Consider the following 25,882-nt stretch of genomic DNA (forward strand, 5'->3'; position numbering starts at 1 on the left):
CAGTCCTTACCCCTCCGATTCTTATCACAGTCATCCTTTACTGCCCTTTGCTGGCCTTGCTAGCAGCTGCCTGTCCTTCAGAGAGCAGAGGCAGGAAGGGTGGTCCCTCTGGACCCCACCTGTCCCATCCACATCCAGGATAGCTTCGAGAGAAGCCTGGTTCTGTGAAGTGAGTGGAAATAAACACCAGAGTCCTCTAGGATGCTGCGTAGCTTGCTGGCCTGCAGCGAGTGTGTGTGTGTCTGTGTGTGTGTGTGACTTGGGGGCAGCCTGGTCCCTCATCCTGGGGAGAGGTGAGAGGGTGGGCTGGGCCAATGGCAAGGTATCGCATCCACCCAATACCTTCACTGGCAGGGGGAGGGTATCAGAAGGCTTTGGAGCGGTCACACTCTCCTTTGGCTTACTCCTTCCCAGGGGTGGGGAAGGGGTCTACTTTTCCCCAGTAAACATTTGTGTCAGGGGACTAAGAAGGATTAAGACAGACAAAGAGAGCTGTTAAGGAAGGGAAGAGCAGTCTCCATGTGAACTTGAGTATGAGGGGCCTCAACTAGGGAGGGAGATGGTGAGGAGAATAGGAGACACAGGACGTGCCTTGGGGGTGCTGGGAGGAAGGGCTGACTGGGAATGAGAGTCTAGGCTCTTTCTAGAACTAGCTGGTGGAGTTACCCACCTCTCTACTTTCTCTGGGGCCTCCTTGACTTACTCCCTATCTTAGCCCCTTCCAGGAGAACCCAGAATCACCAAATTCTAGAGACGGCTGTTGCTTCAGACACTGGGAGCGCAACTTGGAGGCTGTGGGCTTGTGCCTGGGAAAGCCCACGGGGGCTGGGGGCCACTCATTCAAAAAGCATCTCTGGAATAAAAAGCCCTTCTGCCCCTTCCCATGGGTGGCAACTCTCTGCCCCGGGACAGGAGATTTCATTCTATCAAGCTCTTCCCAAGGAGTCAGAGTCTTGCAGAAGGACCAAGAGACCTAGGGTAAGCGGCCTGCACCCACTGAGGGGAGGAGCCCCCAACCTGAGAGAGGGTCCACTTACCGGTTTGCCGTCTAACCCAATGGGACCCTGAAACAGAAAGAAGACAGATATAAAGACCAAGTATCACAGGACTCCTGCCAAGGAGACATCTGGGCAGGGGTGAAGAGCACATGTTCTGGACTTCAATGAGTTGGGGTTCAAGCCCTTATTTATCCACTTGCTGGTTATGTGATTGTGGGTAAGTCTAAGTCTCAATTTCCCATCCTAAAATGGGGATGAGAATGACAGGACCTTCCAGAAAGGTCCTTGTGAAGAGTAAGTGAACTGCTGCATGCAGGCTCCATGGCACAGGGGAGAACCCAGTGGGCAGCAGTCACTATGGATACCAAAGACCCAAGTGGAGAAAACCAGGGATTGGCCAGCATTGAGGCCTGGGGAAAAAGAGAACTAGCTGCTCACTCTGGCCTGCCTCTTAGAACCTGTCTTAGGCCCTGTCCAAAAAACCAAACCCAACCCACTGTTGTTGAATCAAAAGGTAGGCAGTTCGAATACTCCAGCCGCTCCTTGGAAACCCTATGGGGCCGTTCTACTCTATCCTATAGGGCTGCTATGAGTAGGCCCCTCAGGCAGGGATTAAAGGGCACCCAGATGGCCACCCCATTGCCTTCTCCATGGCTTGGATCTCACTCTCAAAGCCAGGTTGTGGGTGGCTTCCTTGCCCTGCCTCATCTGTTCCACATGCTGGTGTCATGCTGGCCTTTATCAGCCTGTGACTTCACTTCACATCGCCTAACAGGCTGTGTGATTCCTGCCCCAATGCCCGTTTATCTGGATATTTATTTTCTTGGCTTCTCTAGCGCCATTAGCCAAGTACTCTCCTTTGCTCTCCACAGAAGGCTGCAGAACAGGGTCGTTAGTGACTTGGGTTTGGAAGGGAAAGGCTAGCTTAAGGGCTGGCCTTGGATGAAGTTTAACCCAACCAGGCCCACAGACTGCCTGGAACACAGCTAGACTGTGTCCTCTCCACTTACCGGAAATCCAGGAAAACCTCGTGTACCCGGCTGGCCCTGAAAAGAACCGGAGAAGAGTGAGGATGAGTGGGGAGACGATGAAGTTAATCTTTAGTTCCCTGGTTCCTCACTGCTCCCAGAGGGTCCGTGGTTTCCCTCGGGAGATACCACAGTGAGCTAGTGGGAGGTGGAAAGATAGAAATGGAACATTGATGGGAATTCCCCTTCAGTGTCTGGGGGTGGAAAGGAAAAAGGAAAAGGCCAGTGTCCTTTGGATCTTCCAAGGAAGTAGCCCCTGGAGAGCACCCCACTGCTGGGGACAATCTGAACCTCAGCATGTAAACAGACGGGAGAGCAAGGACAGGCACTCAGCCCCCAGCACGCCCAACTCCTGGCTGGGACCCTCTAAGCCCTTTTTATTTACGCATTAATTGTTGCTCCCAGCCACTTATCTAAGGATGGTTGGACATCAGCAGAGGTGAACCTCAGCCTAGCATCTGACCTTGAAATGGGTGTTTTTGGCTGGAGGAGGTCAGATTGCTCACTTTCCTCCTACCCTGGCGGGCAGACTTCTCTGATCAGTTGGGAAATCTCTGGATTCCCCCAATCTTTGTGGGATGCAGAGCAACTCAGGCCCGTTTTCCTGGAGGTACAGAATGCAATACATAGCTACTGAGGCTGGAGACAAGAAGCAGGCCCACTGGTCACAGCTCAGCAGTTTATGGTCAAGACCCAGGACAAAAGCAATGTGCTGAGGTCAGAAGCAGCAGGAGGCTGTGAAGATCCAGGCCAAGGAGGACTGGCTAGGAGGTCAAGGGCAACAGAGATCTAAGATATGTGATTTACATCACTTCTCAAGCAGCAGCAAGGGCTCCCTTCTACTCACATATCATTCAAGGCCACCCTCAATCTTGTCTGCACCAACCATTTTAGCTTCCATTCCTGACTCATCTTTCTACCCAGGCTTTGCTTAGGCACACTGGTCCCTCAACTGCCTCTCCCTGGACACTTTCCACATGTCCAGCTCTAGTCTTGGAGTCTCCCCTTGGCTGAGAGGGCCACAGTCTCTTCATGAGCAAGGGCTTTAGAGTCTGGCAGATTGACTCTAATTCTGGCTCCACCAATGATGGCTGTGTGACTCTGAGCAAGTGTTTCAACCTCTCTGGGCCTCACTTTCCTCATTTGTATAATGGGCATAGCAGTATAACCTCATAGGGTCATTGAATTACATTCAATTACAGTTGTAAAGCTAGGGACAGTGACGGTTCAGTGGTAGAATTTTTACCTTCCATGTGGGAGACACGGGTTCGTTTCCCAGCCAATATGCCTCATGTGCCTCCACCACCCAGATGTCAGTAGAGGCATGTGTGTTGCTATGATGCTGAACAGATGTCAGTGGAGCGTCCAGACTAAGAAGAAAGACCCAGATTTTTCTGAAAAATCAGCCTGTGAAAACCCTAAGAGTCATAATGGTCTGATCCCGTTGTGTACTGGGTCTCTATGAGTCTGGGGTTAACAACAACAAACATTTGTAAAGTGTATTGCTTGGCACCCTGTATGTATTACAAAAGTGGTAGCTCCCATCATCAGACGTTTGTTAAATTGAACTAAAAAAATAAAACAATGTTGCCTTTGTGCCCAGTCTCAGGATCAATGGCAGAGTTTTAGAATCAGATCCTATCCAAAGAAAAATCATCTGTATCTACCAGGTGTGACCCTGACACATCTCTTGGCTGCTCAGGTCTTCCCTGAAGCCATAGACATGAGTGCCCAGAGCCCTCTGCTCAGGGTGCATGCCAGCCCCTCTGGCTGGGTGGGATGGGGTCCCTGCCATTAGGGTGGGTGCACCGGCCACGCCGGGAAGAAGCTGGAGTCAGCTGCTGGCTCCAGCCGGGTTTGTGGCAGGCGGCCAAAAGGGCAAAAGGGAGGAGTGCCACTCGAATATCAGAAGGGCCTGGGGCTTCTCTCCTCTCAAGGATAAGTGATGCTAAGAATAGCACTAAGGAGAAAACCCAGAAACCATGCAGTGTAGCCTCTGAAACCTCTCCGTGTAAACTCTGGATTGCTCTGAACACCGAGAGGCCTGGAGGAAAGGTCGAGAGAAGAAGATTAGAAAAAATATCCTCAAGTCCTGCTCCGGACAGTGTTTACATGGCAGGAATAATAACCACGTGGTTTTCTAATTACAGAGCCTGCCCGGTAGCAGGACGCATCTCTCCAACCCAGGGCCAAATCCGGCGCTAAGCAGGGCGTTTTCAGGGATCTTGGGGAGAATGCCATCGCTGACCAAATGGAAACTGGGACTCTGCTTCCTGGAGAGGCTGGGGAGGCTTGGAAATGGATTTTAATTGACCTCTCTTCAATTACATGGTGCAGTTGAACATCTTTTCCTACATTGATTGGCTGGTCCTATTTATTTGTGAACTGCATGTATTTTTTTTTTTTTTTAATTTTTATTGTGCTTTAAGTGAAAGTTTACAAATCAAGTCAGTCTCTCATACAAAAATTTATATACACCTTTACTATGTACTCCTAGTTGCTCTCCCCCTAATGAGACAGCACACTCCTCTCCACCCTATATTCCATTCACCCAGCTTCCGTCCCCCTCTGTCTTCTCATCTCCTCTCCAGACAGGCCTTGCCCACATAGTCTCATGTGTCTACTTGAGCCGCGAAGCTCACTCCTCACCAGTATCATTTTCTATCTTATAGTCCAGTCTGAAGAGTTGGCTTTGGGAATGGTTCCGGTCTTGGGCTAAGAGAAGGTCTGGGGACCATGACTTCTGGGGTCTTTCTAGTCTCAGACCATTAAGTCTGGTCTTTTTACGAGAATCTGCTCTCCTGCTCCCTCAGGGATTCTCTGTTATGCTCCCTGTCAGGATGCCTGTACTCTTAACCAGTATTTTCTACTAGGTGGTTTGTCTCTTTCTTACTGATTTGAGGAAGGCTCTTTGTTAAGAAAAATAACTCTTTGACAGTCACATGTTGCAAATCTTTCTAAGTTGGCATCTGTCTTTGATTTTGTTTATGGTATGATTTCTGCCATATGGAAGTTTTACATCTATGTAGACCAACTTGTCAATCTTTTCTTATGGCTTCTGGGTTTTGTGTCTTGTTTCAAAGGGCCTCCGCCAGTTTAGAATTATAAAACTTTCACTAATTTTTTTGTCCTTGTGCTTTCATAGTTCCATGGTTTATATCTGAATATTTTATTCATTTGCAATTTACTCTGATATAATGAGTGAGGTCGAAATTTTATTTTTTAAAGCTTTTTCTTACTTGACCTTTTTCTAAACGGCTAGTCAGCTGACCCAGCATCATTTCCTCAACAACCCATCTTTCTTTTCCTTTTGTGAAATGAAGCCCTTATCATTCATATATCAAATTCCCATGTGCATTTGGCTGTATTTCTGGCCTCTCTGTTCTGTTCCATTGGTTTGTTTGTTGTAATCGTGTTATTCCTATAATACCCACTACTCTATTTCTCAGAATTTTCCATTCTTATAAGCTTATTTTTGTTTTCAAATAAAATTTAATATTATTTTGTCAAACTCCCAACCCTACAGAAAATTCACTGGGATTAAGAGCACATTAAATTTGTAGAGTACAGATTTTTTTTTTTTTTTGCAGATTAATTTATGGATTTATTACTTCTTCCTACATCAGAGCAAGAGAAATAAACTTTACATTGATCTCTGAAACCTTCCTTAATTCAAGGCCTGGGTAGCAAGAGAGTCAAGTGGATCCACACTTTCTAGAAGCGGACCCTATGTCTACCCCTCCCTGACTTCCCAACAGGACCCCCTACCTGCAACCTGTGTGGGGTGAAGCAACATGGATAGAGGGAAGTTCTGGTTGGGAAGAACCAACTAGGAGGTTTCCCTTCCTCTTACTGACTCCTGAAAGAGGTCTATCATGTGTCTGTCCACAGCCTGCCCTTCTCTTGCCTCCCCATCTCCAAGCCAGGGCTGACCATCTTTCAAACGAGACTCTGTGTTGGCAAATGTTTAGCCTCTGGCTGCAAGTAGGGAGGATGAAAGAGAAGAGCTCTGCTTTGTATAGCATTTGCCAATTTCTGTGGTGTAAACACCCCCGTCACGGCTGATTTCAAGCTACCAACGTGATGTCACCAAACACAGAGTTGGCAGGATATGTGCACAATCCGCTCCCATGAGACAGAATGAGCCATCCACTCACCTGGCACTCTTACTTTCCAAACACCATGCACTCCTACTTTCCAGCAACAAGTGGGCATTGCTACTCAGACGTGACAAAGACATCGTAAACTCATCACATTCAAATTAAACTCCTCTCCCCTGGCAAAATCTTCCTTCTGGGGCAGGGCACCACCGTCCACCTTGTTACTCAAGGCAGAAATGCGGGGCTGTCTTGAAAGCCTCCCTTTCCCCAGACCCTCATTTTATCATCCTGTCAATTTAAAGTCCAAAATATTTTGCCAGTCCATCTCTTCCACCAATCCCCACGGACTCTGCTCCTGTCCAGGCCTTGATTACTGCAAGTCTCCCCACCTGTAGTCTCTTCTAAACCATCTCCCCGTGGGAAGGTGTCATGGATTGAATTGTGTCCCCCCAAAATATCTGTCAACTTGGCTAGATCATGATTCCCAGTATTGTGTGACTGTCCACCATTTTGCCTTCTGATGTGATTTTCCCATGTGCTGTAAATCCTACCTCTATGTTAATGAAATGGGATTAACGGTATTTACGTAGACTCAATCTACAAGATTAATCTGCAATTTAAGCCAATCTCTTTTGAGATATAAAAGAGAGAAGGGAGGAGAGACAGGGGGACCTCATACCACCAGGAAAGTAGTGCTGGAGTGCGTCCTTTGGACTCAGGGTTCCTGTGCTGAGAAGCTCCTAGTCCAGGGGAAGACTGATGACAAGGGCCTTCCTCCAGAGCCGATGGAGAAAGAGAGCCTTCCCCTGTAGCTGATGCCCTGAATTTGGAATTCTAGCCTACCGGCCTGTGAGAGAATAAAGTTCTGTTTGTTTAAAGCCATCCACTTGTGGTATTTCTGTTATAGCAGCACTAGATGACTAAGAGGCAGAGGATCAGGTGATCTTTTAAAAAGGCAAATCTGATTGTGTCACTCTTGGTTTAACACAACTCAAGGGCTCTCCACTGCCCTCAGGATAAAGTCCCACTCCTGCGCATCTTGGACGAGGTCCTTCATGAGCAGACCCTTGTTTACTGCCAACCTTACCTCTCACCCACCTCACCCATGCTTTGCTCCAGAAAGGAAGTCCCCTTTCTCCAATAGTTTACAAGTGTCCCTCCTGCCTTAAGTCCTCCTTGTTCCTCCAGGCCTGACACCTGGGTAACCTCTACTCGTCCTTCCCTGCCTGTCCCCCCAGCCCCAAGTCAGGTGCCTCCTCTGTGTCCCCTCAGCTCCCTAAATGCCCCCATCCTAGCATTACTGTCTGCGTTGTAATTGCTTATGTAATTGCTGGTCCCGTCCCCCACTAGACTGTGAGCCTGGAGGGGCAAGAACACCTCTGTTGGGTTTTCATTGCCTACCTAGCACCTAGCTTGTAGTAGGTACCTAACAAATATTAATGGAATGAATAAACGAAGCAACATTCAACAGGTTTATCTCCCTGGCATGGGGTGATCTTTGTGGATGAGGCTTCCTGCTGGCCCCTGGAGAGAAGCTAGGGTCTCAGGGAGGGAACGGGCCCCATGGAGGTGGAGGCATTTCCTAGTCTGGCAGATGACCTTTCCAGCCAGTGTCTTGGGGTCCCAGCCTAATGGGATTCCCTAAAAAGTCAACACATCCAGACACACTGCTCCAGCATCTTGCCTCATTGGGATGTGAACCACTGTCCTTCAAAGAGGCTGGGATGGCTTCCGCTTTTGCTGAATCATTTTTCAAGCTCCAAGAGAGAAGGCAGGTGGCCTCTGAACACAGCCAGACTGCTCTGATTAGCAGCGTTTATTCCGGCCCTTCCCGCCTAAGTGGGCAGCCACATGTTCCCCATTATCCCAGCTGCCCAGGGCTGGCCCCACTTGACCTCTTCCTCTAATGACAAACGGCTCCTTTGTCCTCCATGTCCCTTGCTACCCTGGCTCAGGATGGCTTCTCAGGAGGGGCTGAGGTGGCTGCCCCTGTCATCTAGTGAGGACTTGGCAGGGGTGGCCCAGCTATCTGGGTGATGGTCACCCACACAGATGAAAGTTGGGGGACGCTGAGCTCGCTCAAGGCTCCTGGTGCCATCACCTCTTCTAGCACCAGCACAGACTCAGGGGAGAATTTCTTTTCCTTAAGGTAAATATCCTTTATAAACTGTAGAGCTAAATGCATGGAAGTGGGGTGTCAGGGCAAGAATATGGGGTTTGGAATGAGGCAGAGCTGGGCAAACCCAAGCTCTAGCACTTACTAACTGCGTGACCACAAACAAGTCATGAAGCCCTCACTTTGCTTCTCTGTAAAATGGGACGGTGGTGCTTGCCTCTCAGCTTTGTTGGAGGACCAAAGGAGACCCAAGGGCACACGAGCTTTCAGCACAGGACCAGGCACAGGGCTAGGTGCCCAGGAGATGGAATACTAATTGTTACCTGGATAGAAGGTGATTTTCACCACTGGAATCAAGTCCAAAGCAGTAGTACTTTCCTGAATAAGTTTACACATGCTGGGCCAGAAACCAGGAGGCACTGAGACAGACCCCCAGAACATTCTCCAAAAGTGGGGGCCTTTTCAACAACTTAAGGTAGCATGTTGACATGATGCTGATGAAAGACGCTGATGAAAAGATGTTAGAGGGGGTAGCAAGACCGACACAATGGAAACATCTGTGCTCAGAGTGGGAGGCAGAAAGAGATGGGGTAGATAAGGTCTATATTTGTGCTTGTTCGTCCTGCCCTCCTAACAGGCCCCACCACCAGGCCTAGTCCTCAGTGTGAGAACTTGGGGGACTGTCTTCTCTCTCTGTGAGCTTTCCAACTGGGCAGCACCTTCATCAAGAACAACTGGACTCAGCATTCACACTGTGGCTCCCCTGGCCCCAGTACACACAAGCAGCCCCCATCAGGGGTGATGTGAGCCCGGAAGCCCCTACGATGGTAACGTCGCAGCCTGGCCGGGTGAGACAGCAGCAGTGGGAGCTGAGGATGCAGACTCTGAGCGGCACTGCCTGGGTTTGGGGAGCCAACCCCAGTGTGGTTACACTTTAGCCGCATAACTTTGGGCAAGTCATTTACCCTTGTTGTGCCTGCTGCTGGGCTTAAAGACTTGGGGGCCAGGAGTCCTGGGTTCTAACCCTACCCTAACCTCTAAGAAGGGGACCTTGTCAAGCCGCTTCCCCTCCCCAGGCCTCAGTTTTCCCTTCTCAGAGGGCTGGACTAGAAAATCGCTAGTCCTTTCTGCTCCAACATTTGGTGATTTTATTTACACCCGTGGGCCGGGCACTATTTGGGAAGAACAACCAGTTCTCCTTCCCATAGCCACATTATCTTCCCAGCTTCACCACCCACATCCCCCTTCCTGTCCCTAAGGAACCACAGCTGAGGGGAAGCTCACTGATTTTCCCAAGCGCCCGTCACTGGGTGGAGGTACCTAGACACGGGGCCCAGCGCTACGCACAAAAAGGAGACTTTGAGAGAGAGTAGTGGCCTGGAGCAGGGGCCTAGGTCAGGGAATCTGGACTTAGGTGTCCATTCCATGGGCTTCTGGAAGCAAAGGCAGGTCCTTCCGGAAGCAAAGCCAGAGCACTCTCTCAAGACAGTGGGCACTTTCCCCCTCTGCCAAAAACAGCAGGGCCACCTCACAGCTACTGCAGCTTTGTGGCTAGAGAGGGTAGGCCCTTCCAAACCCTTCTAAACCCTTCTAAGAGGCTGTAATTTAGGTATATTTAGTCAGGCCACTTTCTCTTACATCATCATCAGCACTGTGGCCTGGTCTAGCTGACCACATCACAGGCAGGGGCCACCACACCCCGAGGGACCGTCAGTACTCACTCTCCCCGCCCCCACCCAGGGTCTATTCCCCCATCCCACTCCAAGGAAGAGCAAAGACAACTTACGGGGGGGCCTCTTGGACCAATGATGGACATCCCAGCGTCTCCTGGGGCACCCTGTGGGGAGAGAGACAGAGAGAGGAGAGGGAGGGCAGAGAGCAGGGCAGGGCAGGAGGGGAGAGGAGGGGGGAAGACAAGAGAAAAAGGAAAGGAGCTGGCGGGTGAGGAAGGAGGAGCAGGAGAGGAGTCAGAGGCAAAGCCAGGGAATGGGTAGGACAATGAGGGGGTTAGAAGAGAGGAAACAGAAAGGGAGAATGAATGGAACATTTCAGAAGGTCCGAGAAAGCGGGAAAGCAGTAGGAATACAGCGAGAAGAGATGTGAGCGAGAGCATAGATGGGGGTCCAGGGTAATGTGACCCCAGGCCGGGGAAGCAGGGAGAACAGATATTCATTGATGTGATGGGCAAGAGGGGACCATGGGGAGGGGGAGGAGGCTCCGCTGAGCAATGGCTGCCCTGGCCAGAGCTCCCAGAGCTCTCATACCCGTGCCCTGCTTCAGCTGCTTCCCAGCCTCTCCCAGCCCCTCCCAAGTTTCAAAGAGTCCAAGGCCTTCCTCCCCACTTCCTCCCCAGGTCCCCATCTGGCTGCACCCCCTGCCACTGCCTACACAGGTGGACAGTGATCTGCCTGGTGGATGGGGCTGCTGGAAGCAGACCTTGGGGACCCAAGAACTATACTTGCTACCACTTAGGGTAGCAACCCAGGACCTGATAGCTCAAGCTGCCTCAGTTTCCTAGTCCCCTGGTTTGCGGGCAACACAGAGGGGTTAGGGCTGGGGCAGAATGTCTAGCCTCAAGGGGATGGTAGGGGCCACTGGGCTCTGAGCTCAAAGGGCTGTTGGAGGCTGGCTGAGACAGCTAGATAAGTACTTGTGTGAGGGTAGCGGAGGTAAGGAGGATGATCGTACAGAACTTGGATGGAGTGAGATGTAACGCTCTGGCAGAAGGGCAGGGACTGTGTCCTGCTGGGAGGAGGGGCAGGATGCTGCATCCCACCAGGAGTCCACTCCTCCTGAAGGAGCATGCAGGGGAGTGAAAAAGCCCAGGGCCCTGAGTTCGAGGTCTTGCCCTGCCATTTAGCTAACTGGGAGACATCAGGTAAGTCGTGGAACTTGTCCAAGCCCACATGACATCAGGACACTGAGGGCTGCTGCTGACCTTTGGGGTTCAGGGGGCATGAATGCATTTTATCAAATGTGATGCCTCACACCCAAGTGAGGAGTGATTTTAAATTAGTAGCTGTTCAGCCCACTGTGGCTATACAATCATTTTTATACAGTGAAACCTGTGAGAGCCGGAACTTAACAGGGCTGCCTTGCTTTTCTGGGTCTCACAAGTTTTCTGCCTTTGACAGGGTGCAGGCTTATCACTTTTCTCTCACCCGTTTTAGTGGAAAGTACTTTAGTTTTCTTTCTCCAACAGGTTTCCACCTTACACAGGCTCTGGCTTTCACAGGTTTTACTGTACAAGGCAGTGTGTACAGTGGTGAAGGACACAGATTATGGAGCCAGAAGGCTTGGGTTTGAAGTCCAGCTCTGACCTTGTGTGACCTTAGGCAAGCTACTTAAATTCCCTGTGCCTCAGTTTCCTCACCTGGAGTGCAGGGATAATAGCACCTATCTCATGTGGTGGATGTGAAAATTACATGAGGTAATGAAGCATGTTTAAAACAATGCCTGGTACCACAGGAATGCAAGGAGGTAATGACTGGAGAGACAAGGAGCAGAGAGGGGAAGAGGTCTATGAGAACTCTGCATTTTTTGCATAATTTTCTGTAAACCTAAAACTGCTCTAAAGTCTATTTTAAAAAAAGTATTCATATTATATTAATTTACTAAGCCAATTCCCCCCACCCCAACCAAAAACAAAAAAACAAAAACCAATGCCTGGTCCATGGAAGGTGCTGGCAAGTGTCTGTGTCAGCTATTGTCCTTACACCATGCTGCGCCACATGTCTTTTTCCAGGGCAGTTTAGCCCCTGTGATGAGGCGGACTGACAGATATTTTTCCTTCTGTTTAGTGGACAGCCCTGATGGCGCAGTGGTTAAGAGATTGGCTGCTAATTAAAAGGTAGGCAGTTCGAATCCGTCAGCCGCTCCTAGGGGCAGTTCTACTCTGTGCCACAGGGTCACTATCAGTTGGAACTGACTCGATGGCAATGGGTTATATGGGTGGTCCCTGGTGGTTAGGGGTCCATCCTTGGAGTCAGACCACCTGGGCTCCTCTCCAGCTCTGCCGCTTTCTAGCTGGATGATCTTGGATCCATGACTTTGCCCCTCTGTGCTGAATTCCCTCTGATATAAAATGGGAATACTGAAGCCTCCCCGTAGGGTGTCTGAGTGTTAACTGGTGTGAGTGTAAAATTGTGCCTGACACAGTTTGTGCTTAACACACATCAGCTGCAGTTGTTACTGTTGCTGGTGTTATTTTGGAGATGGGAAGAATATAACGCAAAGATACACGCGGCAACGTATAGGCAGGGCAGCAGGGGGGCCAGAAACGGACTGAGCCGGGCACTAGGAGGTCTGGCTTCAGGCCCCTCCTTTCACTATTATTGTGGGACCTTGGCAAGCCCCGCCATTCTCAGGGCCTCAGTCTCTTCATCTGTAAAGTGAGCCATTAGGTGTGTTTCTCTCTGAAATCTCTCAAGAACCCTACAGAGCTGACGTTCCAAGATGGCCTCTCATGGCTCACAGACGCTTCTTCCCAGGCCCTCCACTCTACAGCCCTGGGAGCCCCCCTGGGGACTTCTCCTCCAGGGGCACTCTTTGGGGCAAAGAAAGGGTTTCTATGTCCAAGAGAATGAGTGGTGGGGGCTGGGTTAGAATCAACTACACAGAAGAGAGAAGAGAGCGCTCCTGGTTTGGGGGGGCGGGGGAAGAGGGGTCTGTCCACGCCGGGGAGTCAGAATCATGGTCACATGCAGCCATAGCTTGGCTGGGGACACCCACCCGGTCAGGAAGGCTGGGACCATCACCCAAGAATCCAACACTTCTACGAGATGGCATGGCAGCTGTCAGGAAACTGGGCAGACCCAGCCTGATGGATCAGCTGAGAGGGGCTTCTGAGGGCAGAGCAGGCCCAGCCTGACACATCAGCTGAGAGGGGCTTCTGAGGGCAGAGCAGGCCCAGCCTGCAGCTCTGATGGGGCCCAGGTGGTTGGTGGGAGGAGGGCTGGGGAGGGGGCCTCTGAAAGCCCCTCCCCTGAGAGGCCATGCTGGAGAGGAGGCTGGGATTGAAGGGCTGAAGGGGAACATGTGGACTCACCTTCTCGCCTGCTTGGCCCTTTACTCCCTGGGGCAGCCACATGCAAACAGCGGCAGAGAAGAGAGGGAAGAAGAGAAAAAAGGGGATGAGAGAGCGGCACAAATGAGAGTCCATGTTAACAGTGCAATGACCAAACAACAGAAATCACTGTGAAATAAGAAACAAAACAAAACATAGATGCTGACACATGACAGGCTCCGTGTCCAGCTGAGCATAGCATGTGGAAGGCTATTGCCTCACCCCCTGGCCCGTTCCAGACAACTGAGAGAGAAACAGTGGCAGGGGCTGGAAGAGGCCCCGTGTGTGTGTGTGTGTGTGTGTGTGTGTGCTGTGTGTGAGTGTATGCGAATATGTGTGTGTGTGCATGAATGTGAATGTATGCAAGTGTGTACCTGTGTGTGCACCGTGTATACGCGTATGACTGTGAATGCGTGTGTGCATGTATGAGTGTATGTGTGTGTGCGTATGTGCATGTGACTGTGAATGCATGTCTGCATGTGCTGTATGAATGTGTGTGAGTGAATGCACGTGTGTGTATGAGGTGTGTATGTGTGTGAGTTTGAATATGCATTGTGTATGAGCGTGATTTTGTGTGTGGGTGTGTGAGATAGAGAAAGAGAGACAGAGAGAGAGAAAGAGAACCCATCTAGGTCAGGAAACTCACAGCCCCAGCCGGCTGGGTCAACTTGAAGTGTGGTGGGGATGGGGTAGAATCTCCCAAGGGCTGTGCTGTGATGGTGGAGTCCATGAGGCAGGAGCGTCCAGCTGACTGTCAAGCACAAAGCTGTGCCAAGCTAGACGAGCCAGGAGTTGTTAGGGCTGGCAAGGTGGACTAAGGGGCATGGAGAAGCATGGATGGACAGAAGGCAGGACACATGGGGGATGGGCCAGGGATGCAGAGGAAACTGGGTAGCTCTGCCAAGGGTCCAGGTTCAGGCTACCCAACAAGCAAGAAACACACGGGCTTGTCTTTACTTACAAAGATGTGGTGAACCCCTTGTGAAACTGCACTACAGATTAGTAAGTAAACCTAAGTAAGCCCTTGTTTAATGTAAGCCCATGCACACCTTGCTTACTGGTTAATCCGCCCCTGCAAGGGTCCCTTCCTTGTAACCATGTGATTATCCACAGCCCCCATTCACCCTGCTTCAAACAGGCCAGTGAGCTACCTCTGGTGAAACCCTTCCCCCCAACTCAAACACTTCACACCCATTGACCACCAGGGAGTCCTTATCGGGTGGCACATGCCAGGACCCCTACTGGGCAGCCAGATGGATCCATTGTCACATATAAAATAGCACCAGGAGCAGCATGAAAAGCCCCAAAATGGCTTGCAAATAGCTCTGTGCAGAAAGAAATGGGAAGACCTCCTGTGGCTCCTCAGGCCCCCACTGTGGGCCAGAACCAGGCTCAGATGGACACTAGGGGGAGATGCCCACAGCGCCCAAAGAGAAGAGCAGCAGGGTGGGGGGCAGGGGGGAGGCTGGGAGGGACTGGTTTGTATTTGTATTTGCAGCCTTCCCTGCAGGTCAGCAGCTGCACTGGGGTGGAGGTTCCTCAGGCTCAACTGTTAGGAGCAAGGACTTTGAGGTCGAGAGTCAGCTTGGATACAAGGCCTATCTCCACCCTAGTCTTGGCACGTTGAGTTTCAGCATCATTGTCGACAAAAACAAACAAACACCGAAAAACCAAACCTGTTGCCACTGAGTCGTTTACGACTCACGGTGAACAGGGTCCCAAGAGCACGGGCTCAGATGCTATGGTGGAGAACATGCTGGGTTCAGGGCCCCACACGGCAAGCCCTTGGTGAGTGGTACCTGGGGAATGTTTCCCTGCTAAGTACAAGGGAGGACTGAATGGTCACTCGGGTGGATCCAGGCCTTTCGATTAGAGAATTAACACAGAGGAACAGGGACAGGCAGGGATTCCACAGTATGCTAGGAAGTGGTGGGATGGCCTTATATGGGGTGGTCCAGGGTGCCCAGCCTCCAAGCCTTGGCAGATGGGTGCTGGCTGGGCCTGAGGGAGTTCAAAGCTCTGTGACATGGGGCACTTGTCCCAAACCTCTGAAATGTCCCAGGCCCAGGCTCTGTGGCTTCAGGCTAAGGATCAGATCCTCCTTCGAGCCATGAAGCCAATGACCAAGTTGTGGGGTGGGGAACAGTATTGTCAGGGTCGGGTGCACAGGTTTTAGAGTCAGGCTGCCTGGCTTAAAATCCCTGCTCAGCTACTTCCTGGCCGTGTGACCTTGGGAAAGACACTTAATGTCTGGGCCTCAGTTTTCAAATCTGAAAAATGGGGATGGAAATTGTGGCTACCTCATGCAGTTCTTATGAGGATTGATAAGCTAATGGGTGTAAGGTTCTTAGCAGGCAGTTAGCACTCACATGTGTTAGCGATGACGCAGATGCCTTTTCTCAAACTCTGAGCACCCAGGCCCATCCCAGGCATGCAAACTCACACACCAAATGCCGATCCCAGACAAGGAGGTGAGATTAGGAGGCAAAAAGCATGAGTGACATGGCCGTATGGCATGGGGGTGCTCAGGGGCACTGGGGAGCCAGGGTGGAGGTTGAGGCTGCTGGCTAGTGTGGAGTTAGGAATCAGACCAGAGAGCCTTGTCACGTGAGCTCAACTGCAAGGCACAGGCCCGGCGGTGGTGAGGCTGCACATGGTTACCACTGCCCTGGGCTGCTGTACTGCCCTTTCTAGCCCCTTGGAGACCATCACGCCAAAGCCACTGGGAAAAACCCTGCTTCTAAGACCTTCAGATCTAGTGCGGCTTTCCCATTCTGGGAAACATTCTCCCTATGAAGCATTCCCATTTCCCTGTCTCTATCTTAATTTTTCAGCAGGAAACATTAAATATTTGAAATCTCGGGCTTGTCCTTTGGATGTGGAGGCTCTGCCTGGAACAAGCCCTGTTGCCGCCATCTTGGTCTAGCGTGTCTCCTTCAACAGAACATGGATCCTCCTGAAATGCTGGCCCCAAAGCTGCATCTGTAAAGCAAATCCAGCGTTCCCATGGACTGACTCCTAGCTCTGAGGATGTACTTTTCTCCATCGTTTGCTGTTCGAGCTGGGGGATAGTTGCAGGAACTGGCAGCCGGGGTGGGGGTGGGGGGGCTATGTAAGGGGAGCTCCCAGCGTTGAGAGGGCTCAGGCCTCACCCTGTCATTTAGCAGGTGATCGGCAAAGACCTTTATTCCTGCAACTTTTCTGGGTCTGTCCTTTGCCGGGACAGCTCTCTGGAGAGTGGAGCCATATTGCGAAGTCTGAAGGGCTGGAATAAACTTTTCCCTCTTTCCACTCCTATCCTCCCTGAAGCTGACTGGGGCAGGGGAGGGACAGTGCTGACCCTCCCCTTGGGGCTGGGGCAGACAGCACCTTGCTGTGGTCTGGAGGACAGGCCGGTGTGGAGAAGCAAGCAATGACCACACAGGCAGGTACAAATGCGAAACTCACCACACGTCCGGGCATCCCAATGGCACCTTTATCTCCCTGATGAACGAGGCAAACAGTCAGATGTGGCTGGAGTCGGGCCGCATGTGCAGTACCCCGTGGGCTGGCTGTGCACCCAAGGCCCGGCTTACATGGGCAATGGGGGCATTCCACCGATGCCCAAATGTTGTATGGGTGGGCTTCCTCATGTGGCCCTCCTGATTGTCCAGCAAGAGGCCACCCCTCTCACTATCTGCACTTGGGCAGGATGCTGGGGAAAGAGCACTAAAGCAGGAGCCTGGTCCCTAGGCCAGGCCTCAGTTTCCCCATGTGTATCAAAAGGGGTCCAACAGGCCCTTCCTCCCTTAGCCTTCTGTTGTTTGCAATCCATTTCAGCTGTGACCAGGATGTGCCTCATCCCTGTCACGCTCAACTGCAAGGCCACGGAGCAAGGCGACTGGCAGTTCCCATGTGACAGATGGCTGAATCACTTCCCCAGGTCCCATTCTGCCAGAGCTGGGAAGCGGTGCTCCCACTGCCCTGCCTCCCTCCCCCCCCACCCTCTGTCTGAGAAGGCTACTGATGGGTCCTTCCCACTCCTCCTCCTCCTCCTCCTCCTCGGCACGACAGGAAGGGCCGTGAGCCATGTGGACTCATCCGCATGGCGAGTTCCAGCTGCTCAGGGGAATTGCTTTGTCTCGTAGCCAAGGGTTCCATCTTCTCACTCTGGAAATCTGCTTATTAAGTTTTATTCCTCCCTCTTCAGGCTGAAAATATTTTTTTGCAATCATCCCCATGCAGACATCATAAAATCCGGGGTGGGGCTTGGGGTTTGCTCTGAGCCTGGAAGGACGGAAAGTAATCAGCTGCAGAAAAGAAGGGTGTTGGTCCCAGCCTGCTGGGGAGCAGAAAGCTGGGATCTTGGATTTCCCTAAAGTGTCTGGGCATTTCTGGGGTGACTCTGTATCTGCTGAACCGAGTGAGGCAAAATGCCTTAAAGGACAATTAGCATCCAAGATGTGTGAGGGACACACCAGAGAATAGCAATTAGCTCTAACATTAGGCTTTGCTACACATATGCTGCTAAGGCCAAGGTGTCCTTGAGTAAGACGTCCCGCCCTTGGCGAAGAGTGCCAGGGCAGCAGCAGAGGCGGTGTCGTTAGCTGCCACTCAGTGGGTGCTGACTCATGGCGACCCCATGCACGGCCGCATGAAATGCTGCCCATCCTGTGCCATCCCCACGATCAGGTGCAAATCAGACTATTGAGTCACAGGACTTTCATTGGCTGATTTTTGGAAGTAGCTCACCATGCCTTTCTTCCTAGTCTGTCTTAGTCTGGAAGTTCTGCTGAAACCTGTTCAGTATCCTACAGACACGTAAGCTTCCAATGGCAGACAGGTGGTGGTTACGCATGAGGTGCACTGGCTGGGAACAGAACCCTGCTCTCCCTCGCGGGAGGTGAGAATTTTATCACACATGGAATTCTAGCACTGCTATAAATTTCCTTAACCCCTCTATGCCATCAGTCTCTGTCAAATAGGGGTAATAGGAGCTTCTCTCTCATGGGGTTGCTGGGAAAATCCCATTACATCATGTCTCTAAAAAGGCTACCCCAGTGCCTGGCATTTAATAAGCGTTGAGTTCCTGATATCTACTGGTATTATACCCAGCATAGCCATGGGCAAGTGAATTTTACCAGCATGCTTGCACTTTACACGTTTTGCATTTCACAGCAGGGGGCCAGGATCAGCAATCTTGTCATGGGTCCCTCCCAAGTCCCTTCACCCAGAAGCATGAACAAGAGCCAGGACCCGTGGATCCTTGGTGTCCTCTTCCTGCTGAAAACACCAGGCCATGCTGGCCGTCGGCTGTGACATCCACACGGTCCACGCACTCTGGGGCTGGTGAATGATATTTCAGGATGTGTGTTTTGGTTTCCTATTCTTTTCCTTTTAAAAACTAATGTTCTTTGCAGTCCTGGCCATAAAATGCTTGGGTTAGGGACCGGCATGGAGTGGTCAGGAGGCTGGAAACTATGTACAGCGGCCCCATGTGCTATGGATTGCCCCCGAAATGCTTTTTAAAGGTGCACTTGGTCAGAAAAAACAAAGTCTGCCCACGCTCATCTCAGTCATCTGATTTCTCCCCTCCTTGGATTTCATGGGACCAATTCATTGTCCTCCCTTTGCTCCAGGGCTTGTACTTACTGGGAGAGTTTCTATTTTCAAGGCTAAATATTCTCCCACATGCATTTCATTAAGAAAGTCACCACTGGACATGAATCCTAGAAGCTGTTGCATTTGTTAAGAGGTTACAGTATAACTCATTTCTAAAAGAGGAGTAACTGGGGTAAGAGGGAGGCACAGAAGGGTCTGGAAGCCAGTGGATGTGGTCTTTGGAGCAGGGAGGCAGAGCAGCCTGGTACCAGCCCCAGATTCCTCTGCATGTCATACCTGGGCCCTCTAATGGCTATAGCACCTTGCCTGAGTCACTCCCCATCTAAGGGCCCAAGATCTCCAATACTCTCAACTCATCTCTGTCCCAGGTTAGGGTCCACAGAGCAACATCTTAGAAGACTTCAGAGATGGCTCTCAAATGTTGAGCATGGACCAACAAGAAGCAGCAGATGGTATGGTGTGTGATAACAGGGGCCCTCCAACAAGTCTACAGCTGAAGCTGCTCACTTAACAGCAGGGTGACTTCGGACTAGGTACTTTAACTGAATCTCAGTTTTCTCATCTATAAAATGGGCATAATAACATCCATTTCACTAAGGTGTTGAATAAATCGAATGAAGGCTGATTAGTGTAGGGTCTGGCACATATTAAGGTCTCCATAAAAAAGGCTATTATTTTTTTCTATTTTTGTCCCAAAGTCCCTATGGTTACTTGGCATAAGCTCTCCAGATTTCAGAAATAGTAACTGGGGAGAACAAAGCCTTGCAGACCACCCTCTGATGAGGGGTATAGCCAGTATGCAGGAGTAGACCCAGTGCCCTGCCCCTGCCCCCTTCTCCCATTATAGGCAGTTGGTCAGTCAGTTTCAGCACGCAGGGGTCTGCATGGGGTGCTCAGCCTGCCTGGGCCCCAGGACGGGCCTCAAGGAGCTGCAGCCTCTCCAGGTCTCATGGGGGAGGGGGTTGATGGTGGGTTTCTTTCTCCCTCAGTTCTGGACAAGAGAGACGCTCATCCAGACACAGCTCGAGGAAAATCAGCCACCAACCTAGCCAGTCCTCAGAGTGAGAAAGAGCACAGGAAAGAGATGCAAAGGAAAGCAGAAACGAAAGCTGCTTACCGGGAGCCCAGGTCTTCCAGTGGAACCCTGAAATAAAGGGGGAGAGAGTAAGGTTGATATAGGTCAGGGTAGTGTAATACCCAGTGGTTCCCAAGGGTGTGACCTTGGCTAAGTCACTTATGCTCTCTGAGCTCCTGTTGTTTTATGAACAAAATGAAGCAGGGGCCTTGGTCACTAAGTTTCCTTCAAGTTCTAGCATTCATTCATTCATTCTCAGTGGGGCACTCCTCCATGCCAAGCCCAGGGGTAGGTGCAGGGAACAGAAAGCTGAGAATGTTCTCTCCCTTGTCTCTGTCCTTTATGACTCAAGGACCATTAGGGCTGTAGGTGTCCCCAGTGTGTCTCCTCTCTCTGAGCCTTTCTGCCTCACTAGGTCCACTGTTCTGTCCACCACTCATGCATGCTGGCCTGGCCTGGGAAAGGGCCTGGGGCAGAGGGGTCAGGGCTTGGTCTTTCCTGTCCTCCCACACAGGAGCAGCCAGATGCCAGGGTAGAGCCCATCACTCACTGCTCTGAGGAAGGTGGTCTGTGTGGGATGCTCCTGTTGGACCTGCCACACCTGAGATGATGGAGCAGGACAATGGAGTGGGCTGGGGGCATCTCTAGGGGCCCTCTCTCCCTCTGTGAGATCACGAGGAAGGCAGGGGGTCTTCCTTCCTTTGATGCCTCCAACCAGGTGGAGACCACCCTCTCTAGGATGATTCCACCATACTCAGAGGCCCTTGTGGCTCAAGAAACCTATTTTCACTGGCCACAGGTATGCTTTTCTCAAATCCATCATTCATAATCCTAATATTCCTGCCTAATACAAGTCTGGAAACCCTGGTGGTGTAGTGGTTAAGTGCTACGGCTGCTAGCCCAAGGGTCAGCAGTTCGAATCCGCCAGGTGCTCCTTGGAAACTCTATGGGGCAGTTCTACCCTGTCCTATAGGGTCGCTATGAGCCGGAATCGACTTGACGGCACTGGGTTTGGGTTTTTTTTGGTTAATACAAGTCTGCGCATAGGGTAAAAGTTGAGTGATTTTTCACTCGACTACAAACTATAGACATGGAGTCCATTAAAAAGACTGTATAGAATGGATCTGAAAACATTCACCAAAATGTGTTATAAATACTAGTAATATAAACAGAAGGTGGCTCAGGAACCAAGGGAATCCCGAGAAAGTCATGTCTTCTTAGCTCTGACTCCAGCTTCCAGATGAATCCGATACAAGATGGTGACTGGGAAACTGCCCTAATAGCTGCCTCCTGGGGCATCACAGAAACCCTCGTGGTGCGTGGTTAAGAGCTGCTGCTGCTAACCAAAAGGCCGGCAGTTTGAATCCACCAAGTGCTCCTTGGAAACTCTATGCGCAGTTCTACCCTGTCCTATAGGGTTGCCATGAGTCAGAATTGACTTGACAGAAACGGATCTGGTTTTTTTTTTTTGTTGGGGGGAGGGCATCATAGAGCTTCTTGCAAAGTGGTACGAAAGATCTGGGGAAAGCTTGCTTCCTGAGCTCACCCCAACCCTGGCACGGTAGGGGCGTGGGGCCCAGGAATGAGGGAGGTGTCTTGGTGAGGGAGACAGTATAATTTAGAGCTTAAGAGAACAGCTCTGAAGTCCACTCGCCTGTACTCAAAGTCTGGCTCTGCCACTTACTGAGTTCTGTGACCTTAGGCAAGCTGATTGGCCTCCCTGTGCCTCAGTTTCCTCATCTTGAAAATGGGAGAACAGTCATAGTCATCTCTTACGATTACACGAGCTAATGGGTGTAAGCCACTCAGCAATGTCCGGCATATGGTAAGCAGTCAGCACACAGCAGCTACTGCTATCATCACTAGCAGAGAAGAGGACTGTTGAGAGGTGCACAGAGCTGGCCTCGGCCTCTCCCAGCAGAGACTCTCCCAGCAGGCCCTGTTTCTCTCCTTCCAGGCACTCTGCTCATTCCATAGGCTGCAGGAAGAATCAGGACTGGACCTCAGTGTGTTTGTGGGGAGACATGACCATCCCCTCCAAGGCTGATGAGGCAAAACTCAGGTAGTACCAGGAATAAATTGCCCCATCTGTCCCCCACTACGAAGCCCTGGTGGCGCAGTGGTTAAGTGCTTGGCTGCTAACCGAAAGGTTGGCAGCTCGACCTCACCAGCTACTCTGCAGGAGAAGGATGTGGCAGTCTGTTCCCATAAAAACTACAGCCTTGAAAACCTCATGGGACAGTTCTGCTGGATGGCAACAGGTTTGGTTTTGGGTTCCCCTCTGCTTTCCACCAGCCGCTCTACACTCCCCCAGCTGTTTCCTCATTATCTGAGTAGTTACCTTGTTGAGCTTGTAAATCACCTCAAAACCTTTCTTGGAATGAGGAAGGTTAGAAATAAATGAAAGTACAAATTAATTAATTAGTGAAAAGTCACAGGATAATCATTTCTTCCTTAAAATTGAAGGCTTAGAAGAAACTTTGGGGATCACCCAGTGAAACTCATGCTTCTTGGATTTAAATGAGTTTGTATATTCCATTTTAAATAACATGTTTATATATAAATTACTATATATTTTATATATATAAAAAAAGTTATATATATACATATTCCTCACAACAACTGGATGAGGCAGATGCTATTATCACTACTACCATTTTACAGATGAGGAAACTGAGGCACAGAGAGGTTAATTAACTTGCCCAAGGTCACAGAGCAAGGAAGCGAAAGAGCCAGGCTTTGGACCCAGGCAGTCTGGCTCCACAGCTCATGCTTGTAATCGCTCCCTCCATAAAAACACAACAGTGCCTAACACGTCGTAAGTGTTGGCTACTACTTCAGCAAGGATCACATTTGACCAGGCCTGGCAGCTGCACATGAAATATTTCCCTATACTTCTCCAGGGAAAGAGATAGCCCTGCTTCCTTTGTTAATGTGTTTCAATCTCACAGGCCCCATAATCACAAAATTCTCTCTTTAATCTAACCCAGGGATAGAGGTCAGTTTGCATGCCAACTCAGTGGATCGGTAGTGACTGACTAAGGCCCTATGTTGAAAAACCTCCTAAGTGATTAGCAATGTTTGCCATGGACATAATGGCTGGGGCAGGGGTGGCCACATATTTGTTACAACTTAAATGGTTTAAGTTGCAACGAAAATCCATCCTCCATCGTTGTCTTCTCTAGGCATTGGCCATCCTTCTGTCCACAGGAACCTGGGTCGCTGGGCTACAGTACAGAGCTATCCCAGATATGGCCCCTGGCCAGAAGACAGCAGACAGGCATTGCAGCCAGTTGTTATCTTGTATCCCTGCCTTTCAGCCTCTGGTCAACAGCATGTCTTTCTTCTTCAGGGAGCAGAGAACAGGGCTGAGGAGGCCATTCCCACCTTGATGAGCTTCCCATTTCCTCCTCCCCCTGCCTTGAGGTTTCAGCCAAAGTTGGGCAAAAATTTAGGACTCCTGTGTCAGGCTCAGCATGTGGGGGAAACTACCTGGGCTCCTCTCCCACCATCACCAGGAGGTGGGGGTTCTGAGGAGAGATTCCTCATTCGCTCCTCCAATGCAGAGTCTCCAGTCTGGCTGTGAACAGCCTCGGGGTCACCTTCCTGGTGAAGGAAGGACCCTCTAGAAAGGCAGGGCTGTGGCAGAAGCCTGACCCTCCAGCAGAGACCCAGAGCTAACTGCACTGGCCACCCAGCAGCTTGGCTGTGGGGCCATGGTATGGCGAGGAGGCTCCAGAGTGGCAAAGGTGAGGAATCTTTTGGCTTAATTAAAAAAGACAAGGGGGGAAGAGGCCCATCTCCAGCAGGAGGTCTGTCCAAGTCCCCCATGGCAGAGTTTATTTTGGAAGATTGATGACAGGAATTGAGATCTGACGTCCCTAACATGTCACAATAAATCTTCCTCTCAAGGAATGAAATGATTTTCCTCTCTCAGTGAGACTTATCAGTCAGGGAGCCAAGCAGGAGCCCCAGCATGGGTTCCATTTACCTTTCAGAGAACAGATGGGATATTAAATAACGGTCTGGTTAAAAATGGGGTAGGCCACTCCCCAGGTACAGATCAAGAAGAGAACAAAGCTAGAAATGACTTCTCCGAGGAAGGCATGATAGACTTGCTGATGTCAGTCACCTCCTTGAGAAAGATCTGATGTGGAGGGTTTGGTCCTTTCAAATTCCAGCCCCCAGTCCCCCACTGATCTCTGTGTCTTTTGCTGGGATATCAAATGTTGTCCCTCAAAGAAGACTTGCTCCTGTTCTCTGGATCCATTACTTCAGGGAGATAGTCTCCTCGGGCTTTTCTCAGGTTCTTTGGAAATGGCTGGGCTCCCTCACCCCACCCTGGGCCTCAGGGAGACACTGGGGAAGGAGGCGTGACACAAGGACTATAATTTATGTGTTGTCTTCTGGTCTAACCTGCCGACATTGCTTTCTCTAGCATAAAAACAACCTTTGCCACCACCAGCAGCTGCCCAAAGTGACCAAGCCAGAACGCGGTTGCCCAGGAAGTGGTGTGGACATGTGGACACCAAGTCCTTTAGTGCAGCCCACGCTTAGAGCCACACACTGACCTGCTTTCTGATTGGGGAGGAGGCGTTTCAAGGACCAGAACTGAGTAGAGATTATCTCCTTCTATTTTTTTTTTTTTTCTTTCTAAAACCTGGTGCTTTTCTGACTCCAGTTGCTTCTTTATGTGACAAAGGAGCTGGGCTAACAATGGGGCCAGCCAGCTTTTCAGATTGAAATTCAGGACCTGCTTTGTACTGGGGGTGGTCATTGTCTTGCCCTGGAGTTGCCCTGGAGTGCAGCAGAGGCGGGTGGAAGGCAAATGGCAGCCTCCTTTCCTGTGTAAGGAGTCCCTGGGTGGCGCAAACACTTAATGCACTCGGCTGCTAACTGAAAAGCTGGAGGTTCAAATCTACCCAGAGGCACCTTGGAAGAAAGATCTGGCAATCTACTTCCGAAAAATCGGCTCCTGAAAACCCTATGGATCACAGTTCTACTCCGACACACGTGGGGTTGCCAGGAGTCGGAGCTGACTCGATGTCAACCGGCTATTTCTAGTATAAAGATGCCAGAGACCGTCCGCCAAGGGTCCCCCAGAAAATGGTGGATGCCAGAGACCGTCTGCCAAGGGTCCCCTCACCCAGGACCCGATTACCAGCAAGGAACACAGGTCTTTGAGATGCACGTGACCGGCTGCAGCTTGAGTACTTACAGGAGGTCCTGAAAGAGAGAGAGAAAATGCCAGGGTCAGGGTCACCGCTGGAAGGAAGACAGGGGGAGGCCGCCTTAGAAGCAGCATCCAAGAACTCTGGCTGAGGGGTTACCATCTGGTCTTGGATGTTTGTATTTTCCTGGCCCACTTTCACTAACATAATCTCTGCTCCCTTTATTTTATCTCCATATTTTCATAATTGGGTTAGATGTACAGAGGTCTGGGCCCCAGGCTTGGTCCTGCTGGGAACCTAAGGGGAATCCCTATAAAGTTCCCTGCTTCAGTTTCCCTCCCCACAAAACAGGCTCTTTGGGACTCGCTGGACTCATGTGTAGGGTGGCTCTGCAGGACCCCAGGACAGTGGGCACTGCAGCACACTGAGAAAAGGCAAATGTGGGACGAAACCTAAAGAGATCGTGATTATCGTTTTGCTGGGTGTCCCCTCCAAGCTTCCCACGAGACACAATGGAAACCGAGCAGGCAGGAGCAGGGTGAAACCAAGCTTCCCGCTCAGGTCCCCGCCTGATGTCAATCGGGTCTGCCCTGGTTTCTGTTACACTCTGAGTCAGGTGTGTTGTCCCTCCTGGCTCTGCTGCCCACCATCTCCTCCACACCCACCTCTCATGCTCCAGGCCCCATCAGCCCTCCACACCTCTCTCTTTTCTTCCCTTAGTTAGGTCC

The 25,882-nt window shown here is 50.8% G+C and overlaps 1 protein-coding gene across 1 annotated transcript in view; it reads right to left on the bottom strand.

Annotated features, from left to right (window-relative positions):
* Window positions 1-25,183, bottom strand: part of COL13A1 (collagen type XIII alpha 1 chain) — a 101,205-nt gene extending 76,022 nt beyond the window's left edge. Inside the window, exons 1-7 of the mRNA XM_049855801.1 lie at window positions 25,145-25,183; window positions 20,026-20,052; window positions 16,755-16,790; window positions 13,290-13,316; window positions 10,029-10,079; window positions 2,009-2,044; window positions 1,038-1,064 (exon numbers count right to left, since the gene is read on the bottom strand). Coding sequence (XP_049711758.1) covers window positions 1,038-1,064; window positions 2,009-2,044; window positions 10,029-10,079; window positions 13,290-13,316; window positions 16,755-16,769 — 156 coding nt within the window. The 5' untranslated portion in view covers window positions 16,770-16,790; window positions 20,026-20,052; window positions 25,145-25,183. The remainder of the gene's footprint in view (window positions 1-1,037; window positions 1,065-2,008; window positions 2,045-10,028; window positions 10,080-13,289; window positions 13,317-16,754; window positions 16,791-20,025; window positions 20,053-25,144) is intronic.
* Window positions 25,184-25,882: the final 699 nt, after the last annotated feature.

The sequence above is a fragment of the Elephas maximus genome, chromosome 16 (genome assembly GCF_024166365.1).
Source record: "Elephas maximus indicus isolate mEleMax1 chromosome 16, mEleMax1 primary haplotype, whole genome shotgun sequence".
Lineage (NCBI taxonomy): Eukaryota > Metazoa > Chordata > Mammalia > Proboscidea > Elephantidae > Elephas > Elephas maximus.